The following is a 19924-nucleotide window of genomic DNA, read 5'->3' as shown; positions in this document are numbered from 1 at the left end:
TGGCCTGAGCATGCATTAGAATACACATGTGCATGCAGAGAAGGTGTTAATGGAAGTTTATCCCTGAGAATTTCTCAGAGTGGCTTTGCATTTTGTCCTGAAGGAGGATGCTAAATAATCCAGTCAAACCTGTGCCACCAATAACCCACTTGTGCACAAATGAGGGTGCCCACCATGCAGGGATAACTGAATGCCAATATGTATCAGTGCTGCAGCATGTCAGCTGGCAGATGGGCTCCTGACATGCCACAGAAACTGTCTCCGAGTCTGTAGCAGAGAGATTTAAATGAGAGGGGTGAAAAAAAAGAGTCAGAGCAGGTTGTCCTGGATTAAAGAGCTGAAGGTTTGAGGCAAAGCATTGTTTTGTGTATTTGAAGCCACTGGTGCTGCATGAAAATCTGTGTTTAATTTTTGCAGGTACAGATGTTTAAAAGGTATCATACAAGGGGACACTGACAAGATGTGTGGGTCGCAAATGGGGCCTGCCTTTGCACTGTGACAGTAGAACAGTAGGATCGTGTCCTCCCCTGTGCCCACACAGAGGCCTGGGAGGAGAAGGAAGAAAGCAAGCTGAAAGCAAAGCTGCCTTCACTCAGCACGAGCCTGTGCACAAGGACTCGTGCAGACTGGGGATGCTGCTGGCACAGACTATCCCAGAGCAGGAAGACAGAGCCCAGCAAGGGCTAGCAAAGAGGCTTGGACTCTGCTTCTTTCCTGGGGCAGGCTGTGCCTTTCTTGTGTCACACAGGGCTCAGGCAGTGTTTGGAAGTGGCAGCCCAGTCTGATCAAACAGCCTTTGAAGTCCAAACAAGTCCCAAGACTGTGCTCACAATACTCTCCCGTTTGCACCTTGGCAAGGTGCTCCTTCATTTTAATATATTCTAGAGCAAGTTCATGTTTAGATAATAATAAGTATGCCAGCTGAGAAATGGAACTTCCTGCACAGGTGGGGCCGTGCCCATTTTCATTAGGCATGGTTTCATCTGTGAGGGGCATCTTTGCTAGCTGCAGCTTTGGGGCCAGATTCACCAGTGTGTTCTAGCTCCTTTGCAGCACTCTGGTGAGGCAAAGCAGCGACAGGTACAGCTTAATCATTCATTTAATCAAGTTTACAGCTTCTTTGTGTTGGTGGAGTCATGCAAAGCAGCCAGAGAGTACCCATGAATCTGGCCCATTGATTATAAAATTATTCCGTTGATAAAATAATCAAATGTCAGGACTTACAAAGCAGCATGGTGAAAGGATATTTCCAGTTATAATGTATGTAAATTAATATAGGATGAAATTGAGATCTGTCCCCCTTGAAGTGGCCCTTTTGTAATTCTCTAAGCTGCAAAAATTGATAGAGCCCAAGACAGCCTTGAGAAGAATTTGGGATTAAAAATTGAGCAGTGACCTGAAGATTTTTGAGTTATATGGTAGCAGTAAGTGATACATCCCCCCATTTGATGTGCAGTGTCTGTAAATCAGTCCAGATTTGGATTATGCTTAAATAGTGCAATGTAAAATAACCCTGGAATTTGCAGTAGCTGCCCCACCACATACCAAGCTCTAAGAATTTAGCCACTTATAAATCTGAGTGAGGATAGAGGCACTAAAATACAATAAACGCCTGTGGGACGGGAGAAGGCAGTTTCCTGTTTTATGTTGGTTAGTGTTTTAGCAGCAAAGGTCTAAATTTCATAAATTATCAGTTTTCTACAGCTTCCACTTATTGGCCTTCTGGTTTAGAACTTGATTATGGTAAAACAACAGTAAACCATGGGCATGATGCTTTTGATATTCAACATTTGTAGTGTAGACAGCACTAAAGTGGCCTGGGATGTTGAAATATATTGGAAACAAAGAGAGCTCAATTCTGGTCCCATAAGTCAAGGAGAAAGTTCCCACTTACTGTGGAATGCCAACTGATTGGCAGTGAAGGACGTTCCTGTCCTTGATGCCACTACTTTGAAAGGTCCTTTACACTTCCAGACTTCTCACTGCCTCCTGTGATGCCCCAGGGGCACTGTCTGTGGTCTGCTGTGCATGCCATGGGTATCTCCATCCCCAGGTCTTTGCTCCTGGGAATGGGGGCTTGTTATTCAGGATGCAAATAGAAAGATGCGAGATCTAGTTAGGCACCTTTAGCAAATGACCAAATTCTGGGTGCAATACAAGTGCTGAGATTCTGGTCAATTGGCAGGGTCTTTGTTATTCATCCTAATCCAGAGCAATTCGGGGTAGAGAAAAAAAGAATAGCTAGAGTATGAATTTGCAGTTTGCTTTTCTTCCTTTGAGAGAGGCACAGGACAAGACTGAATGGAAGCTAATAAGAAGGAATCTCACATTTTCCACTGAGAGACCAGGCTTTCTTTGTGTTCTCAGTTTGGAATCCTATTTGGGAAAACCCTTGAATGTTCTTGATGAGATTTAAAAAAGAAAAAAAAAAAAAAAGAAATCCTGTAGCAACCAAAGAGTTATTTTGCCTCTGTAGTGCTCATGGGATTGTAACTCAGGAAAGATTTCATGTAATGTGTTTCTTGTCCTCTGTGCCAGGACCTTCACTGCATTCAACAGGACATTGTTACAAAACCATTCCCCATAGAGTCGTCCCCATTCCCTTGTGAAAAGAACATATGTATTTAATTTTGAACTGTGATTTCCCATTCAAGTGATCAGTCACTGATCTACCCTCCCCGCTCCTATCCCCTTTTGTTTTTACAGATTCTCTTTTATTTTGATATAGTTTTTACTGTCATTTTCACCATTGAAATTGCTCTGAAGGTAAAGTGCCCATCTTCTCTACCATGACTTGCTCACAAGCTTTCTAGTTTTCTGCCAGTCTCTGTTGCTAACACACACTCCTGTTTGTTCCTGGGTCACTCTCAGTACCACTAACCCAATTGTGCTTATTTTTCAGATCCTAGGCAATGCAGACTATGTCTTCACTAGTATCTTTACATTAGAAATTATTCTTAAGGTAACCAATCTGAGAAATACACTTGTTTTCTCCTTTTCTTTCTTTCTTTCTTTCACTCTTTCTCTCTTTTGCTCTTTCTCTCCCTCTCTCTTTTCTTTTTTTTTTTTTTTTTTTTTTTTTTTTGTAACCCCATTACTATCTCTACTGCAAGGGTTGTTTTCCTTTTGATTTTGACGTTTCGGTAGTTGCTTAAAAAGTCTCCTGGGAAATTTGGATATTCAAACTTGTAATTGAGGGCCTATAACAAAACAATGCTTTCCAGGGGAATTGCAACAAAAGGATGCAATGGTGGGAAATGTAAGAGAGGACCAAGAAAAAGGCCATTCCCTCATAAATTTCTCCCTCTACCCTGGCCAGTCTTTCCAAAACAGGACTTTTCTGCTCTGCAAGAACCTCTGAATACACACACCTCTTACACAGACTACACCCAAAGACAAGGTCTCTGTTCTGCAGAAACCAGCCCAAAGGGTGGCTGACAACTTCTGTGAGCTTACAGGGTGCACATCCAAGTAGGAGGCAGGGAGCACAGTGCAAAAGCTCACTTTTTAGGTGTAGAGAGAGAACCAAGAGTACAAACCACTGAAACACCAAGGACAGTAGCTGCCAATGAAAATTATTGCATCAAAACCCAGCTTCCTGTTTCCCAGGAATGTGCTCAACACCAAGGGGAATGCGCAGGAGAATGGTTTAGCTTGGAAGAAAACAAAAATAGGCTGCCTTGTTCTTAACTCTAATTTTCCCAAATTGGTAGGCTAATAATTTAAATAACAGTAATTGAGCAAAGTTCTGGCTTTCTAAATGCTAGGTTCACTTGGCAGCTGGGTTTTTTTCTCAGCAAGCTAGCTCTAAGTGCTGGCAGGCAGTGCCTTGGAGCTGCTCAAACTTTGCAGCTCAAGACCCTAATAACAGTATCTACATGGAAGGCTGGCAAGCAGGGTGGCCCCTGCATATTTTTGTAGAGAAATGTGCTTTTTTTGATATGCCTTGAAATTACCAAAGCCATAATGTTCTCCAGGGAGACGTAGGCATTAAGCCCGTGTGCAGTTTGCATCTGTGTTTACACAGTAACTCTGAACGTGCACAGATCACATGGCAGATCCAAGAGGCCTGTCAAGAAAAGGAAAACATCCCAACAGAAACATTTAAAAATGAAAGGATAGCTCAAGGCACCTGTTTGGACTCACAGTTACTAATTCTGCTCCCTCTGAAGGAAGCTGTAACTCTCCTGGTGACTTCAGTGTTAGCAGAGCATAACCCAGCCCATTGGCTCGCTGCTCTGCTCTTATCAGGGGAGTACCTGCAGAGCACCTGAGCCTTCCCAAGGCCCTCCTGTCTACTTGGGTGATTTATGACAACATCCCCAGCTATTCTCTAAGTTCAAGTGGGAGAACAGTGTGAGAACCCTAAGTTTAAGTCACAAATAGCTTGGTTTCTCGGTGCATGTTTCTCTGCTGCCTTGCACTGGGCACAATGTTTTGCAGAACAGCAAAGTTAATGTAAATGGTAAAAAAAAAAAAAAAGGATGAGTAGCCATGGGATATTCAAGGCTGCAGAGAAACCAGCTTCATGTGCCCTCGTGTTGGTGATAACATCACCTGCATTGAGGTCAATATGGGCAAGGTGACTGCCAAGGTTTTTTAATTGGCATCCTAAAAGGCTGTAACTTGTTTAATGCTCCAGATAGGAGGCAAATATAGATTATACACTCCCTGAGAGTCTCTTCTGAGATGACAGAATCTCTCAACGGGCTTGAGAGAACCACAGTTTGTATAGAACCTAAACTCGGCAGAGCTTCCCCTCCTGATTTCAATGGTGTCTTTCTTTCAAGATTGCCATACAAAATCTAACCAGTAAAGGGCATCTTTACCACCTTTGTTATGGCAAGAACCCCTCCTCCCTTCCCCAGCTGAATGTGTCTATAAGTATAAATTCTAAGCCAAGACCAGAGTTTATACTTCCTCCCCCTCTAATTTCTGTCTGATTGATAGTCAGTTCCCTGATGTCATGGATGTTTGGTGAAGAAAATAATCTGATATACCATGTGCCCTTCCACCCTGCTCTGAGTAGAGTTGCCACAGGCTGGAAATCTCCAGCCAACATGCCACCCTGAGCTACTGGTAGGAGCCAGAAAACTCCAGTTTGACTTTCCAGTTCACACTTGTCAGCTGGGAGTCTGGCTACAGCTCGTCACTGAGCAACAGCCTCATGGTGTCTGCCTCAGGTTACTGTAGACACCTAACTTAGATGAGATTCAGAAGACCAGACTTAGAAGCCTGTATTCCTGGATGGGAATGAGAATTCCTAAGGAAGGAACGTTAGCAGTTGTGGGGATGGGGTTTCTTCAAAGCAGCTGCATTAAATCACTCACCAAGTCTAAGGTAGGTGCTACAAATACTCCATCACCTCACCCTCCTGAACTGTGCCAGGCTCGTTTAGTCCCAGTCTGTAACAGAGACCAGTCTAAACTTTTCTGTTTACGCTGTCACTTGATCCAGCTCTGGAGCTGTGACATCCTCCTCAAAGCCAGCAGGTATTCAATAGCCTTCATACCCTGGCAGGGCAGAACCTCCCTTGCAAAACATTTAACTATTTTCCCTCCCTCTGCCTGGTTAATCATAATGATTACCTCCACAAATAAATTACTCTGTTTCAAGGAATATAGCCTTGGGCTTTGTCAGGAAAACTAAGGGGAAAATGCAACTCCATCTAGAGTAAGAATGAATGAAGATGGGTAGGAAAAGGGATATGGGATTGAGCTGAACAGGAGGAGCAAACTGAAGAGAGCAGTAATTTCTCCTGTTGTTTCAGTTCAGCTCTAAAGCATCAAATCCCAAGGGATTCTGGTTTTCCTTCACAAAGGGAAGAGTGATCAACTGTCCACTGCAGCTGGTCTAAGTACTGAAAAGAATTACAGAAGAGCCTGTTTTATTTTATATTTTTTACTCGGTTTTGCTAAAGGGGCCTTTACATGATACAAGTGTCCTCTGCCACTGAAGAAAAAGGGAAAAGCATGTGATTGCAAAGAGTAGTTTTTGCAAACAGTCATTCTGCTGCTTTGCTAATTCTAAATGTTATTTACTCAGTGCACTCAAAGTGCATATTTTCCCCGCTTTCTTTATTTAGGCCTTTCATAGTTATCTTGCTGTCTTTTTCACTCTCTTTTCTTTCCATGGGGACTCAACTCCTTTGGGGTCTGTGGGTAAATTGTCTGCCATGTTAGAAACACTGCCCCCTCCCCAGTTATACACTCTGAGCATCACCAGGTGGGTTTGGTTCCTGGGCAGCTGCTGATGGCAAAGTGTGTTTGTGTCTCCGTGTGCCTCCCTGCAGATGACCGCATACGGGGCTTTCCTCCACAAGGGCTCCTTCTGCAGGAACTATTTCAACATCTTAGACCTGCTGGTGGTCAGCGTTTCTCTCATCTCCTTTGGGATACAGTGAGTGAGCTATTTCCAACTGGCTGGTTTTGGGGGTGGCTGTAGGGCTGGGCTGGGAGGGATGGCTCAGGCTCATTGTCTCATCTGGGTAAGATTTTCCTCATGAGCCTGTTGAGGTATTCATGAGGTGTTTTTCTCAGGTGATTCAAGACCATTAAAATTCAGCCTCAAGAGAGGAGGTAGTAACTGGGAAATGCTACTCTGGTGACCTGGAAGGGGGAATCTTTCTGAAAGAGCAAATGAGAACAAAGAATGGGTGTATTGGGAATCACGACACTTAGCTTTGTTCCAAGGCCTTTGTTTCGGTTCAGGACCGTTCAGTGACTTACGGTTCCCTCCTAGACCTATCATAACTTCTTTGGAAAACAGGGTGATAATGTTTTCCTGCTTCCTAGGATGTTGTGAGTCATAGTCAATGGAAGGCCACCGAGCACTTGAAGAGTTTTGTGAGAATATTCAGAGTGGTGGTGGCTGATCTGTTTCTGTCATGCAGTTTTCTTTTGGTTCATCTGTTAATTTGCTTAATAAGTTTACAGATTTACCCAACTATGTGTTGGGTAGGAAGTTTCCTAATTAGTTTCACATCTGATAAGAAGCAAGCTCCCAGTTGTTACCATTACAGGTTAGCAGCTCGCCCATGTTGCACGCTAAGTCAAGCAGGAGAATTTGTAAGATCCACTGGGCTTTCAGTCAAGGTCTTAAGAATGGCACAGCTCTTGTTTTGACCTGCTGTTTCTTTCTTACAGACCTAATTCAGACTCTTGGTATGTTAACATAGAAACTGTTCCCAGAATCAATAGGAGAACATGATGTCATTGAGCACCAGGAAGATTCTCAGTCAGGGTTTCAGTCTTGGAAGGTGCAGAGAGCTCTGCTGCAGTAGATAGTTGTGTTCAGTACTTAAAAGTGAGCACAAAAGTCATCCTCATCAATTCAGTGGGAGTTTTCACATCCTTAAATTTATGCACACACTTAAATTATTTGTGGGTTCAGGGGCCAAACACACTATAGGATCAAAATCGGAGTGGATAATGTACCTTTAATGCTGAAGTCTCCTGGACTTTTCACTCTTCTATGAATATTTCAATGGAGTGCTTCTTTGAGCCTTACCTGAAAATGCCTTGGTAATGACTACATCTTGCCACAATTCCTATATCATGGTTATCTACAGAGTCCATTTGCCCTGCTCTAAAAATATACCTTGCCCATGTTCCATTCCCCTGTCATTAATCCAGCAGAGATGATGAAAGCCAGAACAAGAAGCAAGACCTCTGAAGATAAATCAGAGATTGGTTTCCTTACCCCTGAAGTGCCATGGCAAGGAGTTGACTAAACACCTCAGGCAGGCTAAGGCTGTGCAGAATTCCAAGACCTGCCCTTGCAGCACACTCCCTGCTTTGCTGCATCTCTCAAACCTTCCAACGCTTTTTTCCAGGTCCAGTGCCATTAACGTGGTGAAGATCCTGCGTGTTCTGCGGGTCCTTAGGCCCCTGAGGGCCATCAACAGAGCCAAAGGACTAAAGGTTAGATAAGTCCCAGTGCATTCTATAAACTATAAATTCAGGTTATTTCAGGCTACATGGACTTTTGCAGTGGCCCAATTAATGTTTCAGCAGAATCACAGTATGGCTGAGGTTGAAAGGGACCTGCTCAAGCAGGGCCACTGAGAGCAGGTTGCCCAGGCTTTAGAGTACCTCCAAGGAGAGAAACTCCACAACTTCTCTGGACAACCTGTTCCAATGCTCAGTCACCCTGACAGTAAAAGTGTTTCTCAATGTTCAGATGAACCTACTCTGTGTCAGTTTGTGCCTGTTGTCCTGTCAGTGGGAGCCACTGAAAAGAGCCTGGCTCTGCCTCCTCTGCATCCTCCCTTCAGCCATTTATCTACATTGACCAGGTTCCCCTGAGCCTCCTCTTGGACAAACAGACCCAGCTCTCTCAGCCTTTTCTCCCAGGACACAGGCTCCAATCCCTTAAGTCATCTTTGTGACTCTCTGCGGGACTTGCTCCAGTATGTCCATGGTTCTCTTGTACTGAGGAGCCAGAACTGGACCCAGTACAACAGGCACAGTCTCACCAGTGCTGAGTAAAGAGGAGGAATCACCTCTTTCAGCTTGCTAAAAGTTCTTTGCCTAATGTAGCCCAGGATGCCACTTGCCATCTTTGTAGTGAGGGCTCATATTCAACTTTGTGTCCACCACGCTTGCCAGGTCCTTTTTGACACGCTGCTTTTGAGCTGAATGGCCCCATCAGCACAGAGGTGAAATTATGTGGTTTTCTAGGGTTACAGATGGGCCCACAACCCTAAACACAACCTCTCTGTATTAGATAAACTGCTTCCTATGTGCTGGTGGGTGACCAGCTGTGTGGGAAGTTTCAGAGAGCTGAGTTCTGGTACTTTTCTATCCCTTCCTGCCTGCTTCTAAAAGTACAGCAAGGAATGAAACAGGTTGGTCCCCTTTCCTGAGACATTACTTGGGTAATGGGTATTAGGTAAATAATTTTTTCTTATTATTTGCATTTTTATTCTTGGGCTTCTCCCTCAGCCAGAACAGTTGAGAACAATCCTACAAGTGACTTTTGTTCCTCTCTTCCACTTGCAGCATGTGGTCCAGTGTGTGTTTGTGGCCATCCGAACCATCGGGAACATTGTGATTGTCACCACTCTGCTGCAGTTCATGTTTGCCTGCATTGGAGTTCAGCTGTTTAAGGTAAAACCACTGGACCCATTCATTCACCCTTTACACTGAGCTGTATTAAGGGATGGGAAGAAAAATTGCATGAAAAGCCTGAGGAAGGGAAAATGGAGTCTTTTGTGTTGAAAGGCAAGACATTTGGGGCACTGTCAGTGTTACCCTGGCTTCTGCTACCAGCAGTTCTCCACAACTGAGCCAGGCACGTGCAGAACTCTTGCCCACCATCCGTGATCATAAGGAATCATCACTCATGTTGTTCTTCCCTAAAGAGCTTGACACTGGCTTGGCATGGTCCCAGGAAGGTGAAGGGGGCTGTTCAAAAGGATTGGTCCTTGCAGGCTGTGCACCTCCCATCTTGCAGAGGAAGAGGCATGCCAGACAACCACGGGGGGTTGTTCATGCACTTCTTTATGTCTGCTTTTATCTCCTTGCTTTTCACCATCCTCCTGACAGCAAGTGTTCAGGACATGCACATAAAAGCACTGTGCAAGCAGACAGAAGCCTGTGCTCTGTGCTACCCATGTTCAGGCAACCCTCAAGCCAGTTTGCTTACACCTATCTGCAAAAGGCCATGCAAACACACAGCTGGTTAACCAAGGGGTAAATGCAGACACCCTGCTACATGATCTCCCCTAACCCTTGTGCTGTCAGAAGTGGAAGCTTCATTCCTCTTTCTTCCTTTCCAAGGGCAAGCTGTACAGCTGCACTGACAGCTCCAAGCAGACAGAAGCAGAATGCAGGTGGGTCTGACCTGTTCCCATCCCTCCCCTTCGCTGGCCGCCCGCTCGCGGCGCCTCGTGCTGGCAGTGCAGGTCTGCCATGTTGTGTCTCCACTCTCCCACACAGAGGGTACTACATCACCTACAAGGATGGGGAGGTCAGCCAGCCCATGATACAGCCCCGCAGCTGGGAGAACAGCAAGTTCGACTTCGACAACGTCCTGACTGCCATGATGGCCCTCTTCACCGTCTCCACCTTTGAGGGCTGGCCAGAGTGAGTGTTTCTTGGACCAGTGCAGCACTAGCAATGTCCTCATTCATTTCAAAAAAGAAAATTCAAAGGCAGAGCATAGTCTTTCCCTTTCAAAGTATTTAAGTAAGTCTAGAGCTTTAAATATAGCAACAGTAGCAGCAGTCGCTGTGGTATTATGTACTCTGTAAATTCCTACAGGAATTTCTGTCCCTGTACTTGTAAACGGTGCAAAGCACTGTCTCTGGTTCTTAAAAGATGATTTCCAGCAGTAGCAGTGATACCAGTATTTGTTACAATTATTATGTGTATAAATGAATATAAAATGGATATCAGGTTCTTTCCAGCATTGTCAGGTTTCAGGTTTCTCCATTTAAACTCAGTTCCCAACAGCTCTGTTGGGACTCTCCTGTCTTTTGTTAACTGAAGAGCATGATTTTGTTCAACTGTGAAAACATTTCACCCCTGACCAGGTTCAAATGTGTAAAATTAACAAGAGCCAGGTCTTCTCTTTTGCAAGTGTTTGCATTCAAAGCAGCACAAGTCTGCACATCTCTGAGTGAAGTAACTCTGATACAAGCAGAAGAAAACCACAACGTTTAACTTTATAACTTCACCTATAAGGCCTCAAGGCAGTTGCAGATTTTCTCTGCATTTGGCTCCTGTTTGCTTTCAGGTTGCTGTATAGGTCCATTGATTCCCACATGGAGGATGTGGGACCCATCTATAATCACAGGGTTGAGATCTCCATCTTCTTTATTATCTACATCATCATCATTGCTTTCTTCATGATGAACATCTTCGTTGGTTTCGTCATCGTCACATTTCAGGAACAAGGAGAGCAAGAGTACAAGAACTGTGAGCTGGACAAAAACCAGGTAATTTACAACACCTTGCTGTCACTAAAGGTAGACAATGCATTGGGAATAAGATTTTAATAGATAAATGCACACAAAGAGGAATATGTGAAGCTTGCCAACAAGATGAAGTTGTAAGCTGGCTTTGCCGACATCTTTCAGGAGCCAGGTAGAAAAAAAAATCTTGGTGTAAGATTTTCTCAAGGAACAACAATGACTTAAAAATGTTTGCTGTACCATTTGTTTCACTGAGACCAGATCAGCACAACAGCAGTGTTGGCCAAAGTAAATGACCAAAGTAATTGCATACAGAACTCTTTAACAGGTAGAACATGCACATTGGCATTATGACCTAATAGAAATTCTTCAACCAAGCTTTTTCATTTCAGTAAAAAACTTGAACCGTATTGTATTTTTATTACATTTGAAGGTGGCTGACCACCCAGACATTTTGGGTTTGGGTTTTAAATGTACCCTGCCTCTTCCACAGCGCCAGTGTGTAGAGTATGCCCTGAAAGCCCGGCCTCTGCGGAGATACATCCCTAAAAACCAGTACCAGTACAAAGTTTGGTATGTGGTCAACTCCACCTATTTTGAATACCTGATGTTCGTTCTGATCCTGCTGAACACCATCTGCCTGGCCATGCAAGTAAGTGAGCAAGAGGAAAGCCTCCAGGTGATGAAGCAGTAGAGTGTGTTGGGGAAAATGTAAAAGGTCTGGGGTTCAGACCTGCTTTAACCTGCACACCATGTGTTGAGCGAGAGGGAAAAGCACGTTAAGAAACCATTGTACCCTGCTCACACGTAGTTACCATGAGGAATCTGCCTCTCATCCTCTTCCTGATAACATCTGACACTTTCAACTCCTTAAAAAAAAACAAATGGTGGGGAAAGACCCCAAAAATGTTATATCACAGAACAGTTCAGTGGCCGCTAACAGGTGACTTCTCAATTCTGATTTGTCTTCTATGAAATGCAGCAATAAGCCTGGAACTGCCACTCACCTGAGATGGGAATTTTAAATTTGGGTCTTTTCTGTGTCAAAAAGTAGAGAGAAAATATTTTGGCAAATGAGGTAATCAAGGAAACTGGAGAGAGAGGGTAGGAAGGCTTAGTATAGCCTTTATTTTCAATTAAGAACCACAGAAACAGTTCTAGAAAGAACCTCAAGAGGCCATATTGTCTATCCTCCCACTTAAAGGCAGCATCAGCTCCACCTAAAGCATTTCTTGAGAGGTGTTTGCCTGCCTTGCTTCACTACTGATGCTCCTGATTGCCTTATGACCTGCTGCGGTGTGTGTTCATTTTCCTTACTGTAGGAAGGTTTTCCAAACATCCCATGTGAATCCACCAAAGGAACATTTGCAGCTGGATCTACAGGAACAGCAAAGAGAGGCAGTAGGTGGAACAGCAGTAAAGAGGAAGGAGTCAAAGCCTTTACTAAGTAGCCAGCTTATAAAAAAGCAGTCTTACATTCTGTTCAGTCAGGAAATGGACCCTCATACACCCGAACTGTTCTATACATTTCCCCAAGTCTGTACTTTCCTGACTTGTTCCTCCCAGTCTGTGTCTGCCCAAGGCCTCCCTGTGTGTCTCTCTCCTCCCCAAAACCCATCCTTCCCCCTCACTCAGCGGGTCTGTGCACCCTCTTCCCTGGGCTTTGGCCCAAACAGTCCAGATCCCCACTCTTCAACCAGTCCTTCACAGGCTCACCATTGTAGTTGTATTTCCTGGATTTTCCATGGATTTCCTTTCCACCCCCTTACCATTTCATTCTCAGCTACACCTTTTCCACTTCACTTGTTTGTCCCTTCCTGTGAATTTAACTTCCCATGCACTTCTACACCAACTTTCCTTTTAACTACATTTTCCAGTGGACCAATCCCACTCTACTCCACTCCCAGTCCCCCTGCAAATCCAGACACAGTTTCCCATCTCTCACTAACAGTCCAAGTCTATATTCACAGGCAATTTTCATCTTATCTCCTCTCACTGTCTTCAGCCCAGTCTCATCAGATTTCTTGACCTCCCTACTTTTTTATCACCTGGTCCAGCTCTTTTCCATCCCCATTGCAAAGTCTTCCTCGGCTCTTTCACCCAAGGTCCCAAACAAAGAGTGAGGCAACAGGAGCACAGGAAAGTGCCCTGCTCCCAGCTCAAGTCTCTCCTGCCCTGGTCACTCTGAAGCTGTGAAGCTGCTCAGTTTCTGTAACAATGGTACACACCCAGGGCAGAGAGAGCCAGAAGAGGTGAGATGTTTGTGAGCTCACAGGCAGGACTGCATCTCTGGAGATGCTAGGAAGTCTGAATCCATCTTGAGAAAAGTACAGTTTCTCAGAGGTTTATGCTGAGGCCAGATTTGGGTCAAATGTCATAATAAACAGCAAAAAAAGGCACATGCCAATAAAATCTCAAGCTTCTAAACAGTGTCCTGCAAGTATTAGAGGCTTTCACAAAAAATGTTGCAAGAAACTTTGAAAATGCTTCAACATTGTATTTTTCCTTGGCCTTGCATTCAGCTGCAGCTGAATTGTTTTAGCTGAAACTGCTTTGAATAAATCACCCTGTGCCAATACAGAATATGAAAATCCATCCCAGCTGGTTGAAGTTTATTAAAGTTAAGCAACTACAAGTAGGGTCTTGTAACATGAACTGGAAGGTGACCTTAGAACAAGACAGTGCAATCAGTCTCAAGTATTATGATCTGGAAACAGTGGTATGAAAAGTGAGGCAACACTTGCAGAAGACACTGCTTGAATTAATCAATAGAAGATGGAGAGTAACTTCATAAGATCTTAATAAAGTTAAGTGAATGGGCAGCATGATTGCAAATTCAATTCAGAGTTGACAAATGCAAGATAATGCATATTGGAAAGATGTGATTTGAGCTGCTCATGTACTTTGCAGAATCCTGAATTTAGTGTAATTACTTGGGGAATGGCTTGGTATCATTATGAACAGCTCAGTGAAACCCCTGCTTGCTGTGCAATCACAATCAAACAAAAAGGCAGTCCAAGTGTTAGGAAGGTTCAGATAAAAAACACAATTGGAGATTGTATTGTAACATTGTGCAAATTTATAGCGAGCCCTGAATTGGGATGATAAGTATGATTTTGGTAGCCACTCCTCAAAAAGATTCTTTTAAAAAGAGGACATCCAGAGCCAGGTGGCAAAAATGAATAGAGGAATGGAAATCCTTATGTATGAAGGGAGATGGGACTTCTTAATTGGAAAAATGGAACACGTTGGGGTCTTCCTTAGAGCACCTTGGCATGAAGGGAGGCTGGGAGGGGTCCTGTGTATTCCTGACTGCTGGCATGTCCTACCCTCACACTCCTGCTGGGATGCTGTTTTTCAGCACTACGGTCAGAGCTGCATGTTCAAGGAAGCCATGAATATCCTCAACATGCTCTTCACTGGCCTCTTCACTGTGGAGATGGTCCTGAAGTTAATTGCCTTCAAACCCAAGGTAGGTGCTCTAGGAGTAGACTTCCCTGGCCTCTGTGTGTGTGTGCATGTGTGTGGGGCAGCTGTGAGGAGAAGGAGGAGGTGAAACTTTCTCATCTATTACCCCACCAAGAACTGAGCTGGACAGTTGCTCTCTGGATTGGAGTCTCACTTATATTTAATAACTTTTTTGCTGGAGAGTAGACACACTTAAAAAAAAAAAAAGAAAGTAAAAAGAGACAACACCTGCTAATAGAGAAGGTTCCTAGTTTTCATTAAGTTATCATAGTGACACTGTGCTAAGGCTGTAACATGTCTTCCATTCTGAATGTTATTCTAATGCTCTCTCTCTGACTTTCCTTATATAATTTATAAATAGCATCTCATGATTAGTCTCCTGACCCAAGTGAAGTTAATCAAGCATGACTCATTTTGAGTTATGAGCTTTGGAAAAAAATGTTTCTTCTGGGAGGGCTACATCTCAGTGATGGTTTGGATTGCTCTAGTCTTGAATTTAAGACTTCATTGATAATATTCAGTACCCCAGCAGGTCCTGTCTGAAAGTATTGTCCTGTGCATTGGGCCATGATATTATGCTAGTATAGCTGCACCATGGGGTATGATTACAACCTGCAAGCTCTTCCAGCTAAGTTCTTACAGCTGCTGCAGGACAAGGACAAAGATCCTGACCTCACAGAATTACCCAAGACTTTCTTCTGTGGGGTTTAAATTCAGTGATGTCTCATACAGGCTTGAATCCAGATACCTAAATATAGGTCCCTCAAGTCATTTCATATCTTCAGTGGTGCCTTGACACATGGGGTTGAGTCTTGAAGGATGCTTTGAAACACTGTGGAGATGGTCAAGACACTCTCTGAAGCATCAGTTATGACATTGGTAAAGATGAGAACTTTTATGTCTGGCAGTTGTGCTTGTCCTTCATGTTAAGCAGTTAGGGGATCATTGAAGTTACCTCCTCCCAGGTGTAATCAAACATCTTCCTCATCCTCAGCTCAGAAACTTTGCTCTCCATTTCTACTGGATTCAGTCGTATTTTTTTCTTTTTAGCTCCATGTTGACTTTCCTCCCACCCAGCTTCTCTTCTTTCTTCCACACTTTCCAGGACTTCTTCTTGGAATAGTCATAATTTTATTTTTCCCCCAAGCCCAATATCACTATCCTGTTTCAGATGTATTTCTCTTGCAAGTTAGGAGCATCTTGTGCAGTCCTGATGAGGATGATTTTTTTTTTTTTTTTTCTTTTTTGGTGAGATCTGAAACACTGTCCTGGGAAATTTAGAAGCATCATTTTCTGTTTCAGCAGGGATTTTAATTTTCAGGAGAGATCTACCTTTCATTTTTTGAGGCTTCATCACATCTGTTAGCAAGCAAATTTTCTGTCACTTCATAAAAGTTTTATCTGCACACCACGTACCCAGAAGTGTATCTCACAGGCTTTATAATGCTCTTCTGATTTTGCAGTTACACTTTGCAGGAGACTCTTAACTTTCAGAAAGACGAGAATCTCAGCAGAATTTGGTTTAGAACATTTAGGGCAGAAGTTCTACCAGGTCAAACACTGAGCTTTGTACATATGCAAGGAACCTGACATGGTTGTTTGTAACAGTAAGGAAATGGCATTGATGATATTGGAAATCCTTTCCACTTCCTGTGTTTTACTTTCCTCTGTTCAATCTCCTTTTCAAGTTTTACTGCACAAAAAAGTTTTTAAAAAATCAACTGAAGGTAAACATGTATCCTCTGGATGGCAAAACATTGAAACAGATTTCTTGAAGCAATTGTGGAATCTCTATAATCTGAGGTTTTAAAATTAAGCTGGGGGAACCTTTCATTCAAAACAGTTTAGGAATCGATGATCTGCCTTGAGACAGGCAAATGGAATAGACCACGAGGCCCCTCTCAGCCCAATTTTCCATGATTCTGAAATTTCCAAACTAAATCCCCAGCTACTACACTATAGTAAAAGCGAGAGTGAAAAAGAAAATTTCCTTGTGAAAATTTCAGAAGAATAGTAGAGTTTTGATGGAGTCTTTTGAGCTAGGAGCCAGACAACAACCTCAGGTGAAAGAATAGCCAGCAATAACAATAAATGTTTCAAATCCTGGTCTGGCCTGTATGCCAAAGATGGTACCAACTCATACCTCTATTTTAATTAAATACCTTAATGAAAGAAACCCCAACACTTAAAAAATTGAAGCAAAGGATTACAGGGAAGAAAAACAAGACTGACCTTGCAAAAACATCTAATACAGCCAAAAGACTTTCCTCTAGCCCTATATTCACACTGGATTATGTTGAGTACCAGCTCAGTGAGTTGGGTTTGGAAACACCAGATCCCTTGTGTCACTTCTCATTGTCTGTTACACACGAGGATTTGGTGCAGCCCATTCCCTGCTCCATACTGACTGAGCCTGCTCTGCAAAGAAGGCAACCTTCTCTCCCAGGTGACCACTTGGACCAGCTCTGGGGAGCACAGGCTGCTTCTTTTCAGGTTGCACACTAGTACTGAAGATGAACTTGCCTAGAATGAGTTCTGAAGTGGGAGTTTCCAGCATGGAGAAAGTAGTTGCCTCAATCTGCTTGGCTACACCTTGTGGCCAAACTACATTTGCAGATGGAAGGTATCCCCAGGAGCACCAGCTGGGAAAGTCCAAAAGAATTTCGTTGTCACCTGGGAGATCACTACCTATCCCCTCTAACCAACCAAGTCCCCCCAACAAAGAAATGAGATGCTGAGTGTTATTAGTGTTTCCCAGATGGGAAATGGCAAGATTAAATGCTCATCTCTGCTGCAGACAGATTTGTCTGTCATTTCCTGAGCAATAAAACACAAACCAGCCTTTGTTTAAGCTGCTTTGTCTCATTTTGAATTTGTGCCCAAACATCACTCTTTTCTGTCTGAAGAATACCCTAAAATAAAAGAGCTGTAAGCTTTGTGACTGACAACAAAAAAAGGAGGAAACTTGGTTAGCTGAAGGTGTTGTGTTCTAATGACAAGCCCCAGGAGAACGTGGCAGAACAGAACTGAGCACAGAACTGAAGCTGGCAATATTCAGTCTGTTTTCTCCTTTTTTTTTTTTTTTGGGGGTGCTTAACCCAGTCGTGGATGCTGCAGCTTAACCTTCCACTACAGCAAGGCAAGCAGTAACCGAGTTGTGACTCTGAAGCAGCCACCACAGAGCTCTGCCTTGCACAGCCACTTCCTAAAGGCACCTTGGAATGAAGGGTCTGCAGCAGCAACAGAGGGATAAGGCTTTCTCCATCTGCACAAGGTGGAATGAGCTGCTGTTTGTTCATACCTTCACCAGGGAGAGTTGGAAAGGGAACTAGGACAGATCCCCGAGGTATTGGGAGCTGCTATCACTCTACCTTCTCACAGAAGTCACCACAGGCACGTGCCCACGTGGAACAGCTTCAGGGGAAGCCTAATATGCAGAGTTCCTGCTGCTGCCCACGGTGTGGCATCCACTATTATATACTCACAGATTCAATTGGAAATGGGCTGGAAAATCATCAGGATCATTCAAGATCATCAAGTCCAACTGTTAACCTGCTACTGCCAAGGTCCACTAAACATAATGCATGCCAGTGTGTGTTACATGCGTAGCAACAGAGGAGGTGGCAGCCTGACTGAATAGATTTTTTTTTACTGTATCCCTTTTTTATTTCTTCACTCCTGGTCTGTGAGATGTCCTCCTTACTTGCTACTCTTGATACTAAAGGTGAAACAAAGCAAGCACAGTTGCACAGATAAGAAACAAGTTCACATACGTGCCTGCCTGCAAAGAACCAGCATGGATAATCCAGCCCTGCCTCTAGTTCTTATGGTGGGAGCAAGGCTTTACTTATTGAAAGGCCAGCTGCAGGAGTAAAGAGCCAAGTCCAAGTCAGGGCTCGTCTCCCAACACTTACAGAAAATATGCAAAGGGGGTAGGAAGACAAGGGCTTTCCTAGCTAAACATACTGTTACTGGTGAGATTGGTTGTTCTGGTCAGCAAGTCCCTTTGATACTTGTCCCTTTGACTGGCCATCCTCTGTGTTTTGGTTTGCTTGGTCTCCTGGGAGGCCGTAGAGAAGAGGGGCACGTCAGCTGGAGCAGCTGCTGCTGTGGCACAGTCAGTGCATGCCAGGCAGGGACAAGGCTTCTGAGAACCCTGTGGGTTTGTGTGACACTTCTTCTGCTGCAGAGGGTCAGTTACCCCATTTTTTTTGCTGGATTACTCTAAGCACTGTGTAAGACAGCTCATCCGTGTCTGCAGTCTTGTCAGGAGGGTGTGCTAACAGTGAGATAGAGAGATTTGGGATGATTAGGGCTGCTGATAAAGAAAACATCCACTACATGCCCTGCATCTCCTTACAGAGTATTAATATGCTGCTCTGAAGCAAAACTCCCAAAAGGACCTCAGTGTTTGTCTTGGCTGATGCTCATAAACTGATTCAGGACTAGTTACTTCAAAGAGTCAGACAGCCTAAAAGTAATGCTGTTGAGCCAAGGCCTTTTGCTGCTTTGTTTTTCTAATTTTATAAATTCTCCAGCCAGTCTGGTGAGCTCTTTTCCAATTCCTGCGTGGAGAAAGCTGATGCTGCTGCTGCTTCAGGCTTTTTCCAGAGAAAACTACTAAAGGGAATGAGGTGTTGTGCTGTGCTGTCTGTGGTGCTCACAGCTACCACTGTTCCATCTTCTTAAAGAAGAAATCCCCACCAGAAGCAGTCCATGAAGGGCCAGCTGATCTACAAAACCTGCCTGGGGTTTATCTTTTCGAGTCAAAGACAGTGACTTAAAATTCCTACTCATATGAAGCTGCGCCATCTGTCAGTGTACATGCTAATGTGAGGATGGATATTCCTCCAGGAATCTCAGATCTTTCCAGCTCCCTGGAATGGGCTGTTTTCCTGATGAGCCACATCTACTTTTTCTTTTGGGAAACATTTCACCTGTCCCCCTATTAGCTAGGGCAGGACCACTAATCCAAGAGCTGTGAATTTTCTCCTGCTGTGCCTGTCATCTCAAACGAGGGAAGACATATCCATGGAACTACTGCTATGCATAAAGCAAAGCACAGGATCGTATATTTTGTCAAATCCGCTTCTGCGTGTGGAAAGGGAATCTTGGAGGTTTCCTCCATGGAATTATGGCTGTCAGAGAGACTGCAGATCACAAGTCTATTCCATTTACCAGACACTGTCAGCACCTTTCTTCCCGGGGTGTTTATGGATGTTGCCTGTAAAGCAGCCTGTAACAGCGCCATCTGTCCTGCCTCCGACAGCTTCCTCTGCCCCTCATTTATCACTGCTGCTTTACTCTCAATTCTTGCCGTTCTCACATGTCATTTTTGTGCAGCAGAGTTCAGATTTCAGTGGGCTGTTTCAAGCAAGCTTTGCATTCAGCACAAGGCACATAATCCCATGTGATCCCAGGAAGAGCTGTGACCCTCTGTGTAGTGGAAATCATAAGTGCCACCCATGGTCATTTCTTAGTCTCCACGTACTGATGGATCTACATGTCCTCAGTGTTTCTTTCTTCCCTGATGCATTT

At 43.9% G+C, this 19924-nt stretch overlaps 1 protein-coding gene across 1 annotated transcript in view; it reads left to right on the top strand.

The window, feature by feature from the left end:
- CACNA1C (calcium voltage-gated channel subunit alpha1 C) overlaps nucleotides 1–19924 on the top strand; it is a 467253-nt gene that overhangs the window by 378533 nt on the left and 68796 nt on the right. Inside the window, exons 21-30 of the mRNA XM_069003652.1 lie at nucleotides 2707–2766; nucleotides 2903–2962; nucleotides 6293–6399; nucleotides 7835–7922; nucleotides 9003–9110; nucleotides 9783–9835; nucleotides 9942–10088; nucleotides 10741–10942; nucleotides 11412–11570; nucleotides 14280–14390. Coding sequence (XP_068859753.1) covers nucleotides 2707–2766; nucleotides 2903–2962; nucleotides 6293–6399; nucleotides 7835–7922; nucleotides 9003–9110; nucleotides 9783–9835; nucleotides 9942–10088; nucleotides 10741–10942; nucleotides 11412–11570; nucleotides 14280–14390 — 1095 coding nt within the window. The remainder of the gene's footprint in view (nucleotides 1–2706; nucleotides 2767–2902; nucleotides 2963–6292; nucleotides 6400–7834; nucleotides 7923–9002; nucleotides 9111–9782; nucleotides 9836–9941; nucleotides 10089–10740; nucleotides 10943–11411; nucleotides 11571–14279; nucleotides 14391–19924) is intronic.

Source organism: Aphelocoma coerulescens, chromosome 1A, assembly GCF_041296385.1.
Source record: "Aphelocoma coerulescens isolate FSJ_1873_10779 chromosome 1A, UR_Acoe_1.0, whole genome shotgun sequence".
NCBI classification, from domain to species: Eukaryota; Metazoa; Chordata; class Aves; order Passeriformes; family Corvidae; genus Aphelocoma; species Aphelocoma coerulescens.
This window is presented reverse-complemented; position numbering and strand designations above follow the sequence as displayed.